This window comes from Aspergillus saccharolyticus (assembly GCF_003184585.1).
Source record: "Aspergillus saccharolyticus JOP 1030-1 unplaced genomic scaffold BP01scaffold_1, whole genome shotgun sequence".
Taxonomy (NCBI): Eukaryota; Fungi; Ascomycota; class Eurotiomycetes; order Eurotiales; family Aspergillaceae; genus Aspergillus; species Aspergillus saccharolyticus.
In genome coordinates, this window is record NW_020290611.1 from 1,169,228 (window position 1) to 1,189,403 (window position 20,176).

Below are 20,176 nucleotides of genomic sequence, written 5' to 3' on the forward strand. Positions count from 1 at the left end.
ATGTGGATTCCGGTTGTTGTTACGGTGGTGTCGAAGATCGAAAGACGAGATGTATTGAAGTGGACTCTTGCGTCCTGGGAATTTATTCCAACTCGTTGCGAAGCTCTAAGAAATCTATTCTACTTGATACACATACTGCTACTGCTGGAAACTGTGATCACGCTGCAGATAAGAATTCATTTCATCCCATTATCGGGCGAAGAAACCGTAAACGAAAACGCCAGTGTACAACAATCTCGATGGATGCACGGTTAATACAACAAATCTAGGAAGCAAGACAAAGGCACAACAACCTCTCCACGATTCAGGCAGCGAGAATCCAGATCATCACAAGAACTAGGAGGGAGGTACCGATGTTGGCCATAACGACCTTGAAGTGACCCTGGTCCTTGGCACCCTGGACGAGAGCAGTGGTCTAACCGACGAAAGACTGCTTGGCCGTAGCGGTGACGAGGGCGTAGGCCTTTGCACGCTTGCAGCCAGTGGTGTGGTAGCAAATGTCGGCCATGTACTTGTCGACAGCCCAGGTGACTCACCAGTGATGGCGGACTTGTCAATGGCTACGAAACACCGGCGAACCTATCTAGATGTAATTCATCATCATACGACGAGGCGTTGCGACAACCATTTCAGGATCCGGGCAGTACTCCGAGGCCGAACTCTCGGTCTCAACCTCCTTCTCATCACCGTCATAGCCTGTCCAATCGATCATTCCCGGAGCCGCAGAAGTCTGCTTGCGCACTCGCTTGGACGGGCTGTTCTGGTCGACAGGAACAGGAGCAGCTGGCCCATTAACCACATACAGAGGATGACCCGCATACAGTTGATTCGCCGCTCCTACTGCGAGAGGTGTCTTCCTTGTCGGGGTAGAGTCGAGGGTATTGTCGATGCCAAAGGGAGTGGTTTCGACTTCCATCTTTACGGGGCCGTCGATCTCACTTTTAGTCACGGACTCGGGGGGGATGGACTCGGCTTTAACAGCATCGTGCTTGCGCTTGGCTGAGCTGGGCGTGGAGGGGGCGCTCTTGCGGGACTTGCGCGGTGTGGCAGTAGGGGTCGTGTTGCTGTCGCTTCCCTTGCTGATGCTGAAGGAAGTTCCGGCCATGTTGCGGATCTTGACCAGTCTCTCGCTGATAGCTCGAGGTGTTGGGCCTTGTTGATTTGCGGAAACGGCTGGCGATAGGGTGAGAATCAGATTCATATGTGAGCATAGGGATGGAGGGACCTACGCCATGCTTCAGCAACCTTTTTGGAGTTGACGGAGAGGTTGTGCGTCTCGAGTATCTTGAGGAGAAGCTGTGCGTTTCTGTGAGTGTTCGGATTTGGGATTGGGTTAACGGAGTTGGGGAGGGCCATACTAGTTGATCAGCCTCAGGTGTCCAACGCATGTTGGTGTTTGAGAGTTGAAGACTGGATTAGATGATAGAGGATTGTAGATAGAGAGGGTAGGAGGAGACTGGTAATCAAATGTGGTATGGGAAGAGTAAGAGAAGAGAGTGAAGGGAATACCAAGTATAATCAAAGAGAAATGAAGACCCAGTCAGGATGATTCTTTGCTTTAAAGTGTTGACTATACAGTATCAGTGAAAATTCTAGCACTGAACTAATGTTGCTTTTAGTGAAATTTGCCAGCCTCGCTCGGTGAGAAGACCTGTTTCGGTACAGTAGACTTGTCAGTGTTCAAAGGTAACACTCGCTTCATTCATTAACTTTACAACTCGGCTCTCAACATCCTCCATCCCCACTGTTGGCATCACGATCGGCGATGTTTCCTCCAATCTCCTGGTTGACTGGTGGCTCTGCAGCCATTTGAGACATGTTACTGCCTTTTGATCTGTTCCTCCATCTCGAGCCGTGCTGCAGGAATCCACTTGCCTGCAGCCGCTGTTTGGGCTTTCCCTCCGACCGGCATCCTGCGTCTTTCCAAAGTGACTCGTCTTCTGGTATACATCCCATTCAACAAGGTACAGCACGCCATCACCCTGATCCAGACTCTTGGACGCTTATCTTTATTCTCTGTGAGCCAGACAAATTCTACAGGTCAAATTGTGCCGGACTTACGCTGCAACACAACATCGTACATTCCTTGCCTGTCCGCGGTTCCCCGACAAACAGAAAGCGCCAGCAGACAAGGATTGCTACCTATCGCAACCCGTATCTCAACAGGACTTTTAGTACAAACTTGAGAGACTTTTTATGACCCCTTCTCTATTTCTGGGAAGATCTGTTGACGTCCTTGTGTTCTGGTCCAGGTGCATCTGGATTCTTGGTTTTGCGCTGTCAATAAATACAGCATTATTGTTGTTCTGGTTTCTCTGGTCAGAACCTCGATTTGCAGTGTCTCACATCTCCTACGCTCTTCTGTGTTGTGCTGTGCTTCGCAACAGACATTGTACCCAAGTGGTCTTAAGACCCGAAATACAGCATCGTCTTCTCTCCTTCTTCTTGAACAAGATGGTCAATTGGAAGGCACCCGAGTCTACCGATCGGCTCATTGCATCGCTCATCGTGGCACATCCTGGCCTTAAGGTATGTACAGTCTAATACCCCACCCCGGCCTTCAAGCATCCCCTCTCAGCCACAAGACTACATCCTAACGAATTGATGCAGCTTGACTATCGAGCCATGGCCATAGCCTTCGGGCAAGGTGCAAGCTACGACTCTATCGAGGGCCGGTTCCGCCGCTGGCGGAAGATGGCAGACGAGCTACGCGGTGAAGTCGAAGCCAGAGGCATCAGTCTCACCGAATTTCGGGGCCGCAATAGCTTGTCCGGCTCGTCGACACCGCGAACCCCACGAGGACCTCGCAACGGGGTCAGCAAAGCCGGCCAGTCAGCCTCATCATCCAGGAAAGATGGCCGCACCGTCTCCACACAGAAAACCCCAACCAGGCCCATGAATAACGGTAGCAGGGCTAGTGCTATCCGCGGTGAGAGCCTCGTACAGGCAATCTTTGTGGAAGATGGCAGCGAAGAGGAACAATTCAAGTTCAAGCGCGAGAGTAACGAGGTGGTGGTGCACTCCGGGCTGGCAACCCCGGTCGCGGAATCGAAAGATGTGATAATCGTGGACTCTCCGGTCGGTGGTTCTGCGCTTGCGGCCCCGAGACAGCTTAACCCGCGGTTGGAGAAGAATGCACGAAAGACCATTGTGCCGGACCTGCCATCTATCTCCGCTGGCTTTGAGGCAGGGCTTCCGTCTTCCGCAGGTGTTGGTCTGAGTTACCTAAACTATCATACGATGGACGATATGTCGCAACACCTACACGGCAATCTTATCGGATTCGATCATCTAATGGACAAAGTTTCTTCTGGTTCTTATATTGGTGGGGATGTCATTTGAATCTCTATGGCATATGTAACGCTTTTTTCTTCGGGTGGGATTTGTTCACTGTTGTTTCTAAATCCTTGCATTTCCACATAAACATTTCGGTCTCTGTGTTCTCCAATCCTCTGAGAACTTCCGAGAGAAGGAGTGGCGATTTTGTGTGGCTGAATCGGCGAGTGGCTACAGCTGCCATACCATGGCCACTTTCCTGGAGTCGATAGATCACATTGCGCTTGTCATGCATCCGAGCTCCGGAGCAAGATGATACATGCTGCCGCGCGCGGGCCTTCGTAAAGCTCAGACATTCTCCTTTCGTATGCACAGTCAATGACACTAATGTATGAACTCCAATCTAACTTGTGATTTTGGGATCCGGAAAAGTGCAGTACATTCTCCCTTCACAGCATGAAGTCCTAAGGAGTGGGGGGGCATCGATATCAACCCTAGCCCTGAGCCCTGAACCCTGAACCCTACCTACTCATGCTTTGACTTGATGGCTGGTATATTTATGCTCGCTCAGATGCAGCTTTCCCTTCTCATTTTTTGGGCTCGAGAAATGAGCAAGAGCAAGAAAGTACATACAGTACTACGACTATCGCTAGACGTGATATACGCGCGTGAAAAATGGACGGATAGCGTATGTACCAGGCATAGTAGAAGACTGTAAAACGGTGATGCATAAAGACTCCTGCTCCAGGAATTATAGCTTCACAGCGTCCTCACCTTTAGTATTTCATAGCTGGACCTACAGCACGCACTCACACCCACTAACCAAACCCAGTCCCACTATCGCCCTACTTGCAAAGCAAACGACGTCACCCTTATAATCTCCCTGCCGCCCTAGCCGGCTTCAGATGCGCCGTAAAAACCACATGCTGACTCAACGCAAGGAGGGTCTCGGACTCATCATAGATCTGCAGGCTCACGTCGTAGCGACCGCGTGCGACTTGATACGAGGTGGAACGGATCAGAACCCATTCCGTGGACGGATCGGGCCGTCGCTTGAACTCGATCGACAGACACAAGGTGGAAATGGCGTGCTTGGCATAGAAGTCGGGGATATGGGTGGCTGGAGGGTGGAGCGGCTAGAAGATTTTTCTTGTTTATTGTGATCGTCTTTCGAGGTTTGAAGGGGTTGCATGATCGTGAATCGGGATTTGTGGGTTGGGAACCGTGGAAGTTGGGGTACAAGATTGTCCGGGCAGGGAGGACAGAAAGTTGCTCAAGGGAAGTGAGACTCACCAGGTCTGATAGATATGCTAGATGTAATATGTCCGAGATCCTGGTGCCGTCGCGGAAGGAAAGCCATACTTCGCGATTGTGTCCCCCCAGACGGTGGCCCCAGAGTCCGGTGGCGGAGCGGGGCGCAACCCAGTGCATCTTCCGAGTTACGGGTGTGGCGTCGACGACAGGGTCGTCAATTGCGATGCATTCGGTTTGGCGGTTGGGAAACGATGGTCTGGTCAGTGTTGTTCTTGCTGGTGGCAAGGGATAGGGCTCTTGGGTAAGGCCTTGCTCCCTGGAGAGATTGGCATAGGTGAAAACGCCAAGGGTGGTGGTTGTGCCCGAGTCTCTTTGAAAGGACCCCGAAGCAGCAGCAGCACGTTTCAACTCAACCGTGACGACACATTGTCGTGACGACTTTCGTAGCAAGTCACAGGTGATCGTGGACTCGCCCGGATAGACTTCCCGGAGGAATTGTACGAAGGCGTGCACCGGGTCGGGATATCGACCTTCGCCCAGCTCCTGGTTGAGGAATTTCCGGCCAGCGGAAAGCATAACGGCGGCGGAGAATCCTCCCAAAACAGAACTGTTTCGGGTCAACTCAACTAAGCGGGGGAGGTTGAGGCGCTCGACGGCAGTCGGACAGACATACTGTTGAGTGCACCAGTCTCGGGTGATTGTCACGGTGAACTGACCTTGCGTCCCTCGTACAGGCGCTACGGATGACACTACCTCCAGCATACTGACTTCAACTTGCGGTGGCATCATGGGCTTCATGAAGGCAGATTTAATTTCTCGTGCATTATACGAGGTTGTTGCTACTCTTGATGATCCTGCGGGTGCAGGGAAGCAGTGCGTACGTACGCGTTTGTGTTAGAAAGAAAGACGATCGCCCTGGGCTGTTTGGAGCCGAACTCTGGACTAAACGTGGTTCAAATAGAAACCCTGACCTTTCTGGGGTAGCGAGGGGTGGGTAGCAACTCAGAGTGTCCACGGTCTTCGAGAGCGTTGCCCACTCCGCACCTCATGTCAAAGCCTACACCTGTAGGAGCTGGAGTTCGTGGGATGGAGTTGAAGCAGCCATGGGCGACTAACACGGATGGAATTTGCAATGACGACACTAGACTCAGGTGAAAGAACCAGTCAGTGCCAGACCAAGCATTGACACTTTTTGAATGTTCCCGGGATTCCACCGAACGGGCTGGACGAGTGGCCAGCAATAGCATTGCCCAACCATGATCCATGGAATGCAGATCGGGGGTCGATTCGAATTCTGGGCTGGAAATACTAAATGCGGGAGATCATCTCTTGAGACCTTAGAAAGGTAAAGGGCGGGGCGATTTGTTTTTTGTTCTTAGCGAGCCGAGGCTCATGGATAAAGAAGGAGATGGCAATGTGAAGGCAAAGGCCGGCCAGCGTGCAGCCGAGACAACGATAATGGGGATAACTTATGATGTGTGATGTGTGGCCTGTATGTACAGTAGTACTCGGCGTAGGACGGGACTTCAGTTGTCATGCATGAAGCGTTTCTGGAGGAGTGGGGGCCGGTCCTCCCCCGATCAGGCGGTTAAGTCCATACTCTGTGGCATTCTGTGTAAGTCTGAGTGGTTGAGACAGACAGGCAGAGCGATGCACTGCAATGGTTACAACGACAGACATTGTCATTATAAATGGTTGTCGCTGAGAAGATCGGTTGATTTCGACCCAATTTGCGCCGACCGCCGATCACGTGCGCTGACGCGGACGCGGCGCGGTTTTCGCCGCTCGGCTTTTGGCTGCTGCGGTCGCTGCTGCTTCTCGTCTTTTGCCTCTCAGTAAATCCGTAGTTTTATCAGTTGCTGCTGGGCTGTTCAGGCATTAACTCTTTTCTTATTTCCGGCCATTTCATTTCAGCAAAATCTCCTGATTTTTATTTTCCCTTTTCTCCCTCTTTTCTCTCAACATCATCCCATCCTTCTTCCCATCCACCCTTTCTTTTCACTTTCTTCCCCTCCCTTCCCCCACGATCCAGGGGCTTATCTGTCTCCATCCCTAAATTCTGTAAGATCGTGTGTTTTCTCTCAAGGGAATTGGGATTCTTCCGAGATGGAGTATTCCGGAACTTCGGTCCTTAACCCCGTGCGGCCCGATCACTCCTTATGGGGAAGAAGCACACCGCAATCTCAAATCAACCCCTCGCAGTCGACCCTCGCTATGATCAAGCCCGACCCCATCACTCTCCCTATCATCAATACCATCACTCCCACCACGACAACCACCACTACCACCGCTGCTGCGAATGCCACTGCTCTAATTATGGATAAAGACTCTCCCTCACAGTCCCTTTCGCAATCTACCTCAGTCGACAAACCCATTCTGCCTATCGAACCCACCCACCCCGGTCGCGGCAAACAACTCACCATCCCCGAGCAAATATGTCTCGTCAAATTATGTGCCGCCTCCATGGATGATTACGATGCCCACGCCTACCCAAAGAGTTTCTGGATCAAAATCGCCAATACCCTGGAGATGCGAACCGGCCGTCGCTACTCGTGGCAATCATGTCGCCGTCGCATCTATACCTACGTCGCTAAACGCTCCGCCTACTTCGATGCCTTCCGACAAGGTCGCTCCCATGCGACCGTCGATATTCCCAAGGAAGTTCTCGGTCTTCTGAATCACTGGATTGGCGACATCGACCGAGCAAAGTACGCCCACAACCGTTGTCAGGCCGAGGAAGTGAGGACCAAGCCCAAGCTCGTTGCTCCCGCTGCTGCTGCTACTGCTGCACCAGTGCACAAGGAAACCACGACGGCTCAACCGGCTACGCGGATCACCCTTCCTGAGCACGACATTGTGGTCACTATGAACCGGGTCTACACTTGGCTGAGGAATCTCCCACCCCCGGAGGAGATGGAGCAGATGGCGATATGGGGTGAAGAGCCGAAGGTAGCCGCCCCGGTTCGGCCACGGAGTGATGTCTTTGCCGCCTTCGCCCGGCCACTCAGTAGAGACACCACCCCGCAGCAGGGATATCGAGCACTTTTGGGGGTCGGGGACCGCATCGGTCAAGCAACGGTCCAGCGGATGGCCGAGGAGAGAACCAATTCCTCCTCTCAGGGATTGGCCTCACGGCCATCGCCCTTGGCCGTCCACCACTCGTCTGTGGATAAAAATCCTCTCAAGAGACAACGCGATGCCGATGAAGAGGCTCTCTGCGACCGTCCTACGCAACGTCTCCGTCCGTATCCCGATAGCAGTGCTGCCGCTCTTAACACGGCCCTTGGTGGGTCTGTGGACAAGTCCCTCTTGGTCTTCCGCCACAAAATGAAGATGATTGAGGAATGTATCGAATTCACCTTCGGAAAGATTATCGACCGACTAGCCCCGGGGACGGGACGGCAGGAGACCAAGCCCCCGGGATTTCCGGGAGCTTGCGAGTTGATTATCAACGATCTCTTCAAAGACGTGGGCATGTCCGTCGCCAGAGCGTTGTTGCGCATCGATAAGGCTTCTGCCGCAGAGCGTGCAACCACAAATTAATATCGATTGAAACATCGAGACACATACGACACCCCGTGCATATATACCTTCATGATGATTGAGTGATATGAGGCTTTTTTTTATGTCTATACCTGATCTTGTTTTGTCTTGTTGCCTTATCGACGTTTCAGCATGCTTTATTTTCTCATCTTCTCTGCTTCGTCTGCGCTTCACATGGGTGGCTCTCTGTCTCTGACATTATTTTTTTGACCCTTTCGCATTGTTCATTGTTGTTACCTTCCATCTGTTCTCATGAGCATCAAATTGCCTAGAGATACCCATTTCCTTCAGCCTCAGCATTGTTTTTTTTTTTTTTTTTGTTTTTACGATCATACTCGACGTTTTCATCATGGCTCAAAATCTCTTGGCATTTTTTGTGGTTGTTGATTCCAAATGCATATATAGCATAGCTTGCATACTCATTCATAGACTGATCACAATGAGGTAATACGATGTGGCTTGTTTTGGTTTGATTTGACTAGATGGTCGCTTTCGAGTTGTCTCTTCATTTTGTAATTGAGTTGTAAGGGCTGCAAAGCCATTCCGCGTACTTCTAGAGTGTCCGCACTGTTTCTGGCCCCATAGGCCCAAACCTCAAGCCTACCATCAACCTTCTTGCGAAGCTCCTGAATCATAACATCCAAGTTCGGATATTCCGGCTTCCCATGCGATGGCTTGGGTCCGATTTTGCTGAGCGATCCCAAGTATTGAAAGTGAGGGCGGGGGCCGCGCGATGATGGGCAGTCTACTTGGCCCTTTCAATAGAAGCAAGAGATGTTAGAATAATGACTCTGTTCGTTGGCTCCTAGGCCTGGGCAGTGACCCCGGCCTTTATTCTTGGATATGACATGCCATTCCGCACAAACTTGCGCCAGCCCCGTGGTGCTGCTCGTTCAGCCACAAGGACAGTGGCGATCTTTCCTATTCGGCAATTTCTAGAGGTTTGGAGGGTGTGCCGTTCTGTTGAAGCCTAGACAGACTACTGTTCGCCTCTTCATAACGACTGACCTTGGCTAACTGGCGGGAGAAATGGCAAGTCCAATATCAAGTAGCCACAAGGCCAATGCTCCGTCGGCGCTCTCAATTTCCGCCTTGGTAACAGTGAAAGCGGCGTAGTTGCGGGAGATTGCTGAACCGACGCCACAGTGTGACCTTTAAAGGTGACTGAGAGACGCAATCAGTACTAATCGGGGTAGCCTGTCGCTGCAATCAATGTTGAAAGATGTCTAGACACCAATTCGTTGAGATCACTGCGCAGGATGGCAAGTAGATGGTCGCAAAGTCAGTGCGAACTCGCGACAGAAGGAATCTAATGGCAGAGAGTAATCCAATGGTCGATGATCTCCTCCATGTCGTGGGCAATACCCCACTGAGAAAATAAGCAGCGAAACAATTTCTGCAATGAATTCATTTCATATAGCAGATTGCGCACTGCACCCATCCCTGGAGGAGAGTCTGTCCGACCTTCTTCAACGAAGCGGCGAGTTTCTGATCCAGTCGAGGGGCGAATACTGTCACATCCAAGGTTGAGGTCAGCCCGCGAGAGCAATGCGTCCTGCCAAACGATAGTACGTGGGAGGTGGATATTGGTTACGCCGGCGAGCGAGAAAACAACATAGATCGTTGTTGCAGAGAACAAGGAGCTTGGCATGTGGATAACATGAGCACGCCCTCTCGGCAACTGCTCAACGATATCCTGGATAGCAATGGCATGTAACAATGCACGACGGGCATCTTCAGTATTGACCCATTTGACCATATCGAATCCCGGTCGGATTGTTCGAGAGCCGCCAGAGACATGCTGTGTGATTTCGTAACGAGAGCATACATGTCTGCAGAGGATAGTGGAGTTGATCATCGTGTCCAGACATATCGTGTGCCATCGAAGAAGAACTTCAAGTCTTTCCGGAGCTGAAAGATGAATGCTCATGGTAATGGTCTCATGCACCTGGGCCAGCGCCCTGCGAACGTCTGAGCGGTCAGGAACACCGACGGCTGCCAGGTCGCTTTCATCAGTATCCGAAACCAAGGACTGCAATCCCTCCAGAACTACTCGTAAGGCGAAAGCGGAAAACTGATAATCCAGTGGGCGAAAATTGCCGATGGGCGGAAAGAGTGAGCGGAAGACTAGCCGAAACGAAGGCTGCTCTGATCTTTGAGATCTCATTGTAGCAATCCACTCGTCGACATTACCGGCATCGAACGCAGCTTCGCTGCTCGGGAGAATTAGTGGATTGGCGACGTGCCGTGTAGAAGCACCATCTCCGGACATCTGCGCGACCAGGCCGTCTAAGATGTGGTAAGCAAGCAATGCACGTTGCTGAATTTCCCTGGCTGCCCATGTTCGCCACTTATTTTCTTTCTCACTGCTCGGTGCGCTGGGGAATGGCACGCTCTCTAATGAAAAAGGCTCGCAGTCTAGCATTCCACAATGTCTTGCCCAGAAGAAACCGAGTGGGCGAAATACCTGGCTTGTGGTACGGATGACTCGATTCTAGCCAGAGTTAGTCAAAAATATGATACTACGAAGAGCCGGTGAGGCTACATACCTTGGACAAAGCGCCATATATTTGTCCCAAAAGAGCTGTAATTAAGAGTTGCACTCCTGTGCAAGCATCATATGGCCCACGATGCGTGATTAGAGACTGCCACTATAGCCTCATCAGCATCCCCTCCTCGCTGAAGCGAAAGCACAGCTTACAGAAGTAGCAATAGCAGTATGGGCTAGGCGCCATAGCGCCTCTCCTTTTGCTACGGAATCTTTGGGACCCAGATACAGGGAACCAAGCGCCATAGCATTGAGTAGTAGAGGGTGTGTGCATTCACGAAAGACGAAGGTTGCTCGGTGCAAGATTGGAAAGGTAGGTATGAATCGCACAAAGAACATGTGAAGGCACTCGTCTAAGAAAACCGATGTTATGGAGGTCGCTTTGATAGCAGCCGTCACGCTTGATGACTGGAAGTCCAATTCGTACCGGTTAGTTTGTGATCAACATGAAGGCCAGAAGTCCTCACCGAGCTCGTGACCATTTCAGTAACATCTCGCACGGCCTGGTGGCTACCACCCGAGGGAATGGCGCCTATGGACGAGCCCCTATCGTCAAAGGAATCTGGCGAGCCGAAGTTCATCCCGTTGACATCCTGCACTACAGGTGGAAAAGGCAGGGCACCAAGTGGCATCTGCCACTGATCAGTCGTATCACACGCCATGATACTTTGGAACAGATTCTCAGAATCAGGCCATATCAGGGTGAAGTCGAGGTCAGAGGCAGCATGTTGCAAGCTGGGATGCTGTTCCGCCTGCGAAGTCTCCCATGCATTGTTGGGCGTCGACGATGAAACCACCCCCGGCGCGGTGGCTCGAGTGGTATCCCAGGCTAAAGGATCTAGAGGCGGCGCCTGCGGAGGCACATGGACGGCGGATTGATGTAATTGAGCCTGCTTGGTGATCGCAGCGCGGACGTGTAGCTTTTCATGTCGAGTAAGGGCATCTTGGCGGGCGAAAGGACGCCGGCATTCTTTGCAGATGAAAGGCTTCGATCCAGTATCTTCAAACCGCGGATATTAGTACAGATTGGGATACAATCACTGCTTTGTGTGAAGTGCTGTGATAGACATGTTGCAAGTGACGACCAATAGGCATACATGATGCCACACCTTACGAGGAACTGAGCTCGGATCCGGGGTGCTTACGACATCGTTCGTGCCTCTACATGCTAGGATTAGCTATGTTCAATCCACTACAAAAGAACTTAATAGTCTGCAATTCTAGGGAGGAATTACCCTCAAATGTTCAGCCTTGGAGAAGCCCTTCTCACAAACACGACAGACCAAAGTCTTAGTTGTCGGTGTGGTAGCCGTGGGCGAAGGTGTGGATGTGGAAGTGGTTTGTGGCATGGTGGCCGTGGGGAGATGTGGACGAAGTGTTGCTTCAAGGAAGCAGCCAAGCGCAGCCCAAGTAATCACAAGATATGTTGTATGATGTATCACACACACACCTGCACCCACAATTGAGTAAGTACTCCGTAGGCAGCAGCAATATTGAGACTAAGATAGTCGAAGGGCCAGCCTTCCACAACGACGAGTCAACGACAGTATGACGAAGAATAGACCATCAATAGTGATCGTGGAGAAGCAGAATGTTCGGGGAGGCGGAGAGGGAAACGAAAAAAGTGTGGGGCAGAAGACCTTGAGTGGCAACCCAGACTAACCCCAATTGAGAAAAGCACGTGGGAAACTCGGAAGAGACTGTATGTGCAGTACATGCCTCTTACGGTATTGTACGGCAAACCTCCTCCAAACCACAGCCGATTTGCCTGAGAAACAGTCCCGTCTTCAATTACCGATGGACAGTGATGGTACGGACTAGTCATCGGCTAACTCCAGACGCCAGATTTGTCTTCTCCATACTTTCCCAAGTTTTGCTCGCATTCTCCAGTCCCTGCCAGAGTGCCTGGGACTGCGATACGGAGTAAAGGTCCATTGTTCATTTACTGACTGGCTAGTCAACTAGTCCGTCGACTAGACTAGCCAGGGCGAGGCTGATGGGAACTAGGAATCGAGCCTAGGCTGTAGCAGGCGCTTTCCCCCTTACATCGACGCTGAGATGCTGCTGCATGGGTGCGTGGAGTTCTCCTCCGGCCGAACTGGCAGGTACCACACACTCCCCACAATCTCCTCTCAGGAGGCCTTCCGGGACCGATTTGTCTCCCAGCACTGCCTTCGAGGTTGATCACATCACCATAATCACCTCCAGCACTATCAACATGATCATCGTCATCGTCATCATCATCATCCTCATCATCGCACAGGGTCAAGTCGGACTTCCAATTCTGATTCGCAGCTGAAATGGATCACAATTGCGGAGTATTCACGGTGGAAACAGAACGCGGACCCGAAGAAAGAATAACCGAGACCAGAAGGGCAAGTTATGCCGCTCGCCATGGCTCCTCCCACCTCAAGTCGGCATCCACTCCAAAGAACTTATCCCGTCTCGGTATGACCTAACGGGTCCTTTGCTGGAGAAAGACCTTGGAGTGCTGGGTTGGGGTTCTGCGGAAAACCCGGAGTCGGGTCTTCGGTTATGCTCTGGGACCTGATAGCGATCGGTCCAGCCAATGATTTGTGCCGCACTATTCATCCTGACAGACCGAGTCACCCATTGTCGTTACCGCGATTCACCATTTTGTGGAATCGCCTCCGCAAATCCCCCAAGCCTTGCCCCAGTGGTAAGCAGGACTCGTCATTCGGTTGGCTTTGCCCCGGAGAGGAGATTTGCAGACCCCAGCGATAGGTTGGACTCCCAAGACTGCGTGGAGTCTCGCTCTGGATCTCTTTCCCTTGACAGTGTTCCGTGAAATGGTCTGCATAACCCTCTGAATTCTGGCTTACACCTTGTAAGCCTCAGTGATTCTTCAGCATCTTCATTCTCTAAACACAATCACTTGCCACCCACTCTTCTCTCGTCCGGGAGGATTATCAAGACGCCAGTGACAGGTAGTTTGCACAATCCATATTGGAACTTCTCTCCTAGCTTCTGCCTTCGATCAAGGGTCTTTCTCACCGAGATGGCCGGGTCACTCGAGATGCAGCCGTCTCGAACAGCTGTTGAGCCCGAGACACCCATCAAAGAGGATGTCGACTTTGTAGAAAGCACGGAATCCGGTATTCCTTCAACGTATGCCGATATTGCAGCATCACGTCTTTCCAAAGCCCATCGTGATTATCTGCTCGAACGCCATGGCACTTTGGAACTCGATCCCATGCCCAGCATGGATCCTGCAGACCCTTATAACTGGCCGTCATGGAAGGTTGGTGACTTCCAGCGATCGACGCGCTCTTGACTATGAGGAGCTTATGGGCTAATGGCGGACTTGTCCTGCAGAAAATAGTCAACCTTCTTCTGGTTGCATTTCATGCGTGTATGGGAACTTTTGCTGCTGCAGGCATCATTCCCGCCTATGAGACGTAAGTATCATACAGGCCGAAAGTGAGTCGTATTACTAAAAGATTTTCAGAATTGCAACCAAATACGACGTTTCTGTCAACGATGCAAGTTACATGACTTCCATTCAAATTGCAGTCCTGGGTGTGGCGCCTTTGATCTGGAAGCCGTTGTCGAACCGATGGGGCCGTCGCCCTGTCTTCTTGCTCTCCCTAATCTGCAGTCTTGTTTGCAATGTAGGGTGTGCTGAAAGCACCAGTTATTCGTCCCTTGCAGTTTGTCGTGCCCTGCAGGCATTTTTTATCTCTCCAGCGTCAGGTAAGCTTCAGGACTATCGCTCTGTTGCGGGAGATTCGGGCCAGCTAACCGCCCCGGAAGCCATCGGAAGTGCTGTAGTGATGGAGACAACATTCAAGAAGGATCGCGCCCGGTATCTGGGAATCTGGACACTATTGGTGACTCTGGGAGTTCCAAGCGGACCGTTCATCTTTGGCTTCGTCACGTATCGGTTGAGTTATCAGTGGATTTACTGGATCTTGGCCATAGTAAGTCCTTCATCACTGATATAGAAACCATGGAGACGATCGGCTGGTGGCTGACCAATTTCGATTTTGCATCGCATAGATCAACGGAGGTCAATTTGTCTTGTACCTTTTCTTCGGCCCCGAAACCCGGTATGTTGGTGGTGATTATGACACTAGAAAGCCCGCATGGGTGCGAGAATATGTTCAGCTGCGGCGGATCGATCCCACACCTTTGTCGCCATGGGACTTTATCAGACCGCTGGGAATGTTCACGCATCCTTGCGTTGCCATTCCAGCAGCCGCGTACGCCATGGTCTTCTGTTTGAGTAACGTCATGACAACGGTCGAAGTGCCGTCTCTACTGCAGACCAAGTTTGATCTCAACGCCGAACAGTTGGGTCTCCAATTTCTTGGTCCAATCATCGGCTCCCTCATCGGTGAACAGCTGGGAGGTCTTCTGTCTGATCGCTGGATGAGACTGCGCGAAAAGAAGATCCACCGCAGGCCTCAGCCTGAGCACCGCCTTTGGCTTAGTTATATTGGCTTTCTCTGCTCCATCGTGGGCCTTGTTGTTTTCCTGGTTTGCACTGAACAATCAAAGGAGGGCCACTGGAATATCCGACCTGTTATTGGCATTGCTATCTGTGCCGGCGGCAACCAGATTGTAACCACTGTGCTCATCACATATGCGGTGGACTGTTATCACAAGGAGGCAGCAAGCATCGGAGTGTTTATCACGTTCGTCCGTCAGATCTGGGGTTTCTTGGGTCCGTTTTGGTGAGTCGCATGTTCAGGACTATCTTTCGCACTGCGCAAATGCTAATGAAGGCTGCTCAGGTTCCCATCAATGTTCGAGAATGTTGGAATTGCCGCCAGTGCTGGAGTATGCGCCGCCCTCATCATGGGTGTAAGTTTCATCCCAATAGCCCTCGTTCACTGGCGAGGACGATACTGGCGTCCGGCAGTCGAGGAATAATCGACTCACCCATTTCGTGAATTGCACCGAATATAACACTCGATGGCATAAATTGGACCAACTAGAAGTTAGAAGTTAGAAGTTAGAAGGTTAGATATAGACCGGATCATGGAGGGCCCAATCCTCGTGACTGCCGGATCTGCGGAATTCTGTATATAGAGCATAGAAAGGTAGCGAGGTATAAATGAATTCACAACAGGATCATCATAACGAAAAACAAATTTATCCCTCTTAAGAATAAAGAGAAGAATAAAAATCTTGAAGTTATTTCATAGATTAACGATATACACGTGCCAACCGGGTAAAAGAAAACCAAAGAGAAGAGGAAGGAGAGAAGAAAAGGAAAGAGAGAGAAAAGACTTTATCCCGGGGCCTTATAGAAGAATTTCTGGGACCAAGCCGGCATTTTGCAGCTTTTAGAGAGTATAATACTCCGTAGTGCCTATCAAACTGTTTCCCTTGGGTAATGCCGGACAGCGCATCCCCGTCAGGAGTGCTCCTTAGGAGCTTTTCCCGCCGACCTCAAGCGATATCAAACCACATCGGCAAAGCGAAAACGAAGTCCGTCCAAGTCAGGCCACGCTTACATCTTAGCGCCGGACCGGCTGCCCGACCAGCGTCATCCCGGGTTCACTGTTAGTCAATTGGCTTGAACCGGGAAGAATTTCCGGCAACGGTTCAACTGGGGTTGATCTTTTTCTTTTGTCTTTGAGAGATCGTTTCCTCTACAGGTGAGGTTCCGAAGTACTAACTGTATCATATGATATCGAACGGTAGTGAGAGATTGTGTGATGCTGCAGTACTCCATATGTCATGCCGATGTTGATCGCCTGAGGCCATGAGCTCAGGCATCTCCGTCGCACGCGGCGGACTGGTTGCCAGTTGCCGACAGACGGTTTAAGCTCTTCCGCCGGATGTATTCTCAACCCCCCTCCTGCCTGCCGTTTGCCTCCTTGAATGTGCGGGACGCGAGTACATGGCAGTTTTGTATCCGTGGGTTTTACAAGAGGAGTGTGAGAGATAGCTATCATATCATCTGCTGCCAGCTGGTATATGATGATAGCCCAGCTAAAAGAGAAAAAGAACTCTTTGTTGCTGCCTCTTGCATTTCCTGGCCTTCAGTCGGCGGTCCCATTTGCCAGTTTGTGGCGTAATTCGCCAGTTGCCGTCTAGATCTGCCAAATGGAGTGCTGCATACCTACAGAGACTATTTCTGCTATGCCTTGCATTTTGTGGGTGACATGCTGAGTCAGCGTGGGGTGTGGGGCGTGGGGTGTGGGGTGTGGGATGACTCGATTGGGATATCGCCAAACTGGCGTGCTTCGTGCATGCATGCAGCTGAGAGAACCGATTCAGGTATAATTATTTGCCAGTGTGGATCATATACAGGAGCAGCCATGGAGATTCAGATGTCATTGAATCCCAGGGCTGCGGCTGTAAAGCAGAGGAACAGATGATTAGCAGACCTTGCCCGGGGCAATCGCAGCCTGGTTTGCAAGTTTCCAGAAAGTTTATTTTCGTGACTTGCCAGTAGATCATAAACAAGCTATGATAGCTCTATGCGCTCAGTAAGACGCAGGTATGAAATATTCGAGGCTTCCATTGACTTGGTGCTACAAGAAGAGTTCTCTTTCATTTCTGCTGGAGAGAATTTGTTCCAGTCACCATGGAATAAAGAAAAGCCCGAGCAGGGACTACCCTGAGGAGGTCTGCCTGCCGCCTGCGCATGCACTGTGTGTACGGCCACCGACTGTTTTTGTCCTGTGCATGCAGGAGATTTCAAACAGAGATTTCCCAGCTGTGGTTTCAGTGGGGCTAGAATTAGTTACAGAAGGAGGAAACAATCTTCGCTTTAAGCAGGTCTCCAAAACAAGAGAAAAGAAAAGAAGAGAGATACAGAAGTAACCGGTTGAGGCTGCGCTCGTGAAATTCATGAAGGCTTATTCACTGAAAGCCATCGTTAAATCCTGATGGTACAGGACTTAGATGCCGTTGTGTCATAGATGCTTGCAATCTATTCGACAACGATAGGCTCCTCGGCCTGACGCTTGCGTTTTTTCGGGCCTTTCTTCAGCCCCTTCTTGCTCTCTGGATTGGGTGTTGACTCCAACCCGACTTGTGAAGAGAAGGAAACAGGAGAGCTCGCGCACGACTGGCTTCCTCTTTCGTGGTCAGAAAGTGCCAATATACGAGGTTGCTTCTTTTCCCGCCCCAGGGCTACTGTGTTGGCGGCAGGAAGTTGCGACTGAGACGCAGATTCGGAACCTCCTTGACTCGGAAGGAATTGATTCGCAGACTCTTCGAGTCTTTTGACCTTGGCCTCCAAATCATCCCATCTGGTTGCCGTGACATTCTCAAGCTGGCGAAGTCGATACTGATGAGTTTGTATCTCAGCAGGACAACCCTTTAACCTTTTAATATCTGCCTTGAAATTCTCCTGGATCTCAGTAACCTGTAGACTCAAATTCACGAGTTCATTGGTCAGAGTCTGGGTCTGGGATCTGAGAGAAACTCGTTCTTCTGCCATTTTCTCGATCAGGAAATCATCTTGGGTCTTCCTTGAGTCTATGTAGGTGCTGATTGTCGAAGCAAGTTCTGTGACCTTGGATTGGACCTCTTTGAGTTCATTTAGTGATATACCCGTATTTGACATTCGTCCATTGGAATCGCGCAAAGGCATCAATGATTGCGCCAAAGCATCGTGTCGAGTGAGCAGATTTTGAACCTGCTGAGCCAGGTGATTATGTGATTGTTGGATATTGTCTGATTGGCCAGGTGTTCGTTCCAGGCTTTCTAGCCTTGCATTCACTTGCGAAAGTCGTTGCTCGAATTGACTCGTAAGCAGTTTCACCCTGTCAATCAACTGTGCTGCGTTGGGGTACATCTCCTGCATGACTTGTGCCATACTCTTAACGAGAGGTCCTGTGGACAGGTTGTTGTAGCGCATCTCAAGTGAGTGTAGCCCTACTCGAACGCTCTCCAGGGTTTGTTGTGCTGTATGCAGTGTTGCTTCTAGTGCTGTGATTTGCTTTTGCTCTTTCGAGTCTAAATTGTCTCGACTCAGAACAGTCTTAAGCGCTTCACTAACCTGTTTGTTCTCAGTCTTAAGCGTCACGATCTCCTTGGTGCTTTGTTCTATATTGCTCTTGAGCTCCTCCATTTCAGACATCATGAGGTCATCTTTCATCGCCTGTAATACCTGGAGTTGCTCTATCCGATGAGTAAGGCTATGGAAATCGGAGGAACCCTGGAGCTTCTTTAGTTGACTTTTTAGCTCATCCAACTCGGATCGAACCATAGAATCAGAGCGAAGGGACTTGGTAGACGTTGAGACCTCTCCAAGCCTGCTTTCCACTGAACTCAGACGAGGATCATAGGATGTCAGTTGATCTGAGAGTGAGTCAAGCTTGTTGGCAAAATCTTGACGCACATTTTCCAGCAAGCCCCAGTATTCTTCTGTTTTCCGGTGATTGCTGGCCTGGAGGGCCTCCAATTGACTCCCCATACCCGAGATCGATGAAACTAGTTTCTCGATTCGGTCTTGCATGGGCGAGGAACCAGTTTTCCTGTCCAAGGCTGAGCTGAGTTGCGCAACGCGCTCACTTGTTTCTGCATTATTCCTTGCATGTCTCGTCAGTGTGCTGGCATGATCCGAAAAAGCACTCTCCGTCCGAGTCACACGATCTTGGATTTCTTTCACTTTGTGCTCCAGTGTCACATTATTGTCACGCAAATTGACTATCTCGCAATTGGCGCTGCTCAGATCGCTCCTGGTCCCCTCAACCTCACGCTGTAAGGCGGCTGTATTCTCAGACTTACTGCTATCGCAAATAGATGAGGCAAGTGTAAGCCGCAAAGCATTTTCGAGCTGTTTATAATTAGCCGCATGCCTTTTCAGCGCTTCGTCAACGCGTCTTAACTCCGTGTCCTCTTCGGCCAGAGACTTTTGGAAGAAAGCTGCAGTCGATGGAAAGCTCGTAAAGCCCTTGGCTTTCGTGGCTAGTAACGTAGTGGCATCCTTTCTTTTCTGCAATCGTTCTCTCTCCGATTGGCTGTTGGCAGCTAGTACCGCGGCTTGAACGAGATCAGAGACACCGCGAATCAACTGATCGGGATTGGAATTATTTATGTCGGTGGGAGAAGGAATGCTCAACTGTTGTCTACCGAGTCGATGATGGTTGCCGGATGATGTGCGAGCAGGAGCTGGTCTGAAAGGACGAGCCAGGCGGGGGTCGCGCGTGGTGGTCTCTGGATCCATGGCAATTTGTCTATCTTACTGGGAAGACGTAAGAATGAGTCCATTAAATCAGAGACCATACATAATTCTAATTGAGGTCATTTGGATAAATTTGGGTGCGGGAAGAGCGACCATTGAAGGTGCATGTATATCAAAAATTGAGGGAAGCTGTATAGATAAAAGCCAGAATAAGATACTTGCTTACATTCATGGATCCTGCTGCCTGGTAGACCAGTTGTCATAGAGACGATACAAACAGATCAACAAGGCAGGGGCAACGAGTAACAGAAGCGACGCGCAAAAGCCGTCGAGACTGACCCAGTCAACAGTGGAAATGCAGGCGCATCCTAATGGATGCGCCATCACTTTGCGGTCAAGCAGCCCAAGGCTCCCCAGGCACCCGGAGCGAACGACATTTCTGC

The 20,176-nt window shown here is 50.7% G+C and overlaps 9 protein-coding genes across 9 annotated transcripts; 4 read left to right on the forward strand and 5 right to left on the reverse strand.

Moving 5' to 3' along the window:
* Positions 1–426: 426 nt before the first annotated feature.
* Positions 427–1,576, reverse strand: BP01DRAFT_9941 (uncharacterized protein). The gene is made up of 3 exons (XM_025580287.1): positions 1,359–1,576; positions 1,230–1,296; positions 427–1,173 (listed from the first exon to the last, which is right to left on the reverse strand). Exons 1-3 carry the CDS (start codon positions 1,386–1,388, stop codon positions 584–586), a joined length of 687 nt encoding a protein of 228 aa, XP_025435927.1. The 5' UTR covers positions 1,389–1,576; the 3' UTR covers positions 427–583.
* An 878-nt stretch (positions 1,577–2,454) lies between these two features.
* BP01DRAFT_378556 (uncharacterized protein) lies at positions 2,455–3,342 on the forward strand (the record flags this gene model as incomplete). Its single annotated transcript, XM_025577068.1, has 2 exons — positions 2,455–2,529; positions 2,611–3,342. 2 exons carry the CDS (start codon positions 2,455–2,457, stop codon positions 3,340–3,342), a joined length of 807 nt encoding a protein of 268 aa, XP_025435928.1.
* Positions 3,343–4,148: 806 nt separating this feature from the next.
* BP01DRAFT_370556 (thioesterase family protein) lies at positions 4,149–5,292 on the reverse strand (the record flags this gene model as incomplete). Its single annotated transcript, XM_025576615.1, has 3 exons — positions 4,149–4,412; positions 4,570–5,137; positions 5,204–5,292. The coding sequence occupies 3 exons, from the start codon at positions 5,290–5,292 to the stop codon at positions 4,149–4,151; spliced, it is 921 nt and encodes a 306-aa protein (XP_025435929.1).
* Positions 5,293–6,407: 1,115 nt separating this feature from the next.
* BP01DRAFT_352476 (uncharacterized protein) lies at positions 6,408–8,390 on the forward strand. Its single transcript, XM_025573949.1, has one exon. The coding sequence runs from the start codon at positions 6,637–6,639 to the stop codon at positions 8,071–8,073; it is 1,437 nt and encodes a 478-aa protein (XP_025435930.1). The 5' UTR covers positions 6,408–6,636; the 3' UTR covers positions 8,074–8,390.
* A 992-nt stretch (positions 8,391–9,382) lies between these two features.
* BP01DRAFT_370557 (C2H2 type zinc finger domain protein) lies at positions 9,383–11,720 on the reverse strand (the record flags this gene model as incomplete). Its single annotated transcript, XM_025576616.1, has 5 exons — positions 9,383–10,567; positions 10,623–10,724; positions 10,775–11,029; positions 11,089–11,621; positions 11,657–11,720. 5 exons carry the CDS (start codon positions 11,718–11,720, stop codon positions 9,383–9,385), a joined length of 2,139 nt encoding a protein of 712 aa, XP_025435931.1.
* On the reverse strand, positions 11,482–11,980 carry BP01DRAFT_352478 (uncharacterized protein). The gene is made up of 2 exons (XM_025573950.1): positions 11,857–11,980; positions 11,482–11,782 (listed from the first exon to the last, which is right to left on the reverse strand). Exons 1-2 carry the CDS (start codon positions 11,968–11,970, stop codon positions 11,732–11,734), a joined length of 165 nt encoding a protein of 54 aa, XP_025435932.1. The 5' UTR covers positions 11,971–11,980; the 3' UTR covers positions 11,482–11,731.
* Positions 11,981–12,568: 588 nt separating this feature from the next.
* On the forward strand, positions 12,569–13,148 carry BP01DRAFT_10071 (uncharacterized protein). The gene is made up of 2 exons (XM_025570236.1): positions 12,569–12,978; positions 13,104–13,148. The coding sequence occupies exon 1, from the start codon at positions 12,690–12,692 to the stop codon at positions 12,918–12,920; it is 231 nt and encodes a 76-aa protein (XP_025435933.1). The 5' UTR covers positions 12,569–12,689; the 3' UTR covers positions 12,921–12,978; positions 13,104–13,148.
* A 492-nt stretch (positions 13,149–13,640) lies between these two features.
* On the forward strand, positions 13,641–15,517 carry BP01DRAFT_331567 (putative MFS transporter; the record flags this gene model as incomplete). Its single annotated transcript, XM_025573054.1, has 6 exons — positions 13,641–13,883; positions 13,958–14,040; positions 14,091–14,335; positions 14,396–14,562; positions 14,642–15,318; positions 15,379–15,517. The coding sequence occupies 6 exons, from the start codon at positions 13,641–13,643 to the stop codon at positions 15,515–15,517; spliced, it is 1,554 nt and encodes a 517-aa protein (XP_025435934.1).
* Positions 15,518–17,130: 1,613 nt separating this feature from the next.
* Positions 17,131–20,113, reverse strand: BP01DRAFT_352480 (uncharacterized protein). The gene is made up of 2 exons (XM_025573951.1): positions 19,960–20,113; positions 17,131–19,793 (listed from the first exon to the last, which is right to left on the reverse strand). The coding sequence occupies exon 2, from the start codon at positions 19,773–19,775 to the stop codon at positions 17,532–17,534; it is 2,244 nt and encodes a 747-aa protein (XP_025435935.1). The 5' UTR covers positions 19,776–19,793; positions 19,960–20,113; the 3' UTR covers positions 17,131–17,531.
* Positions 20,114–20,176: the final 63 nt, after the last annotated feature.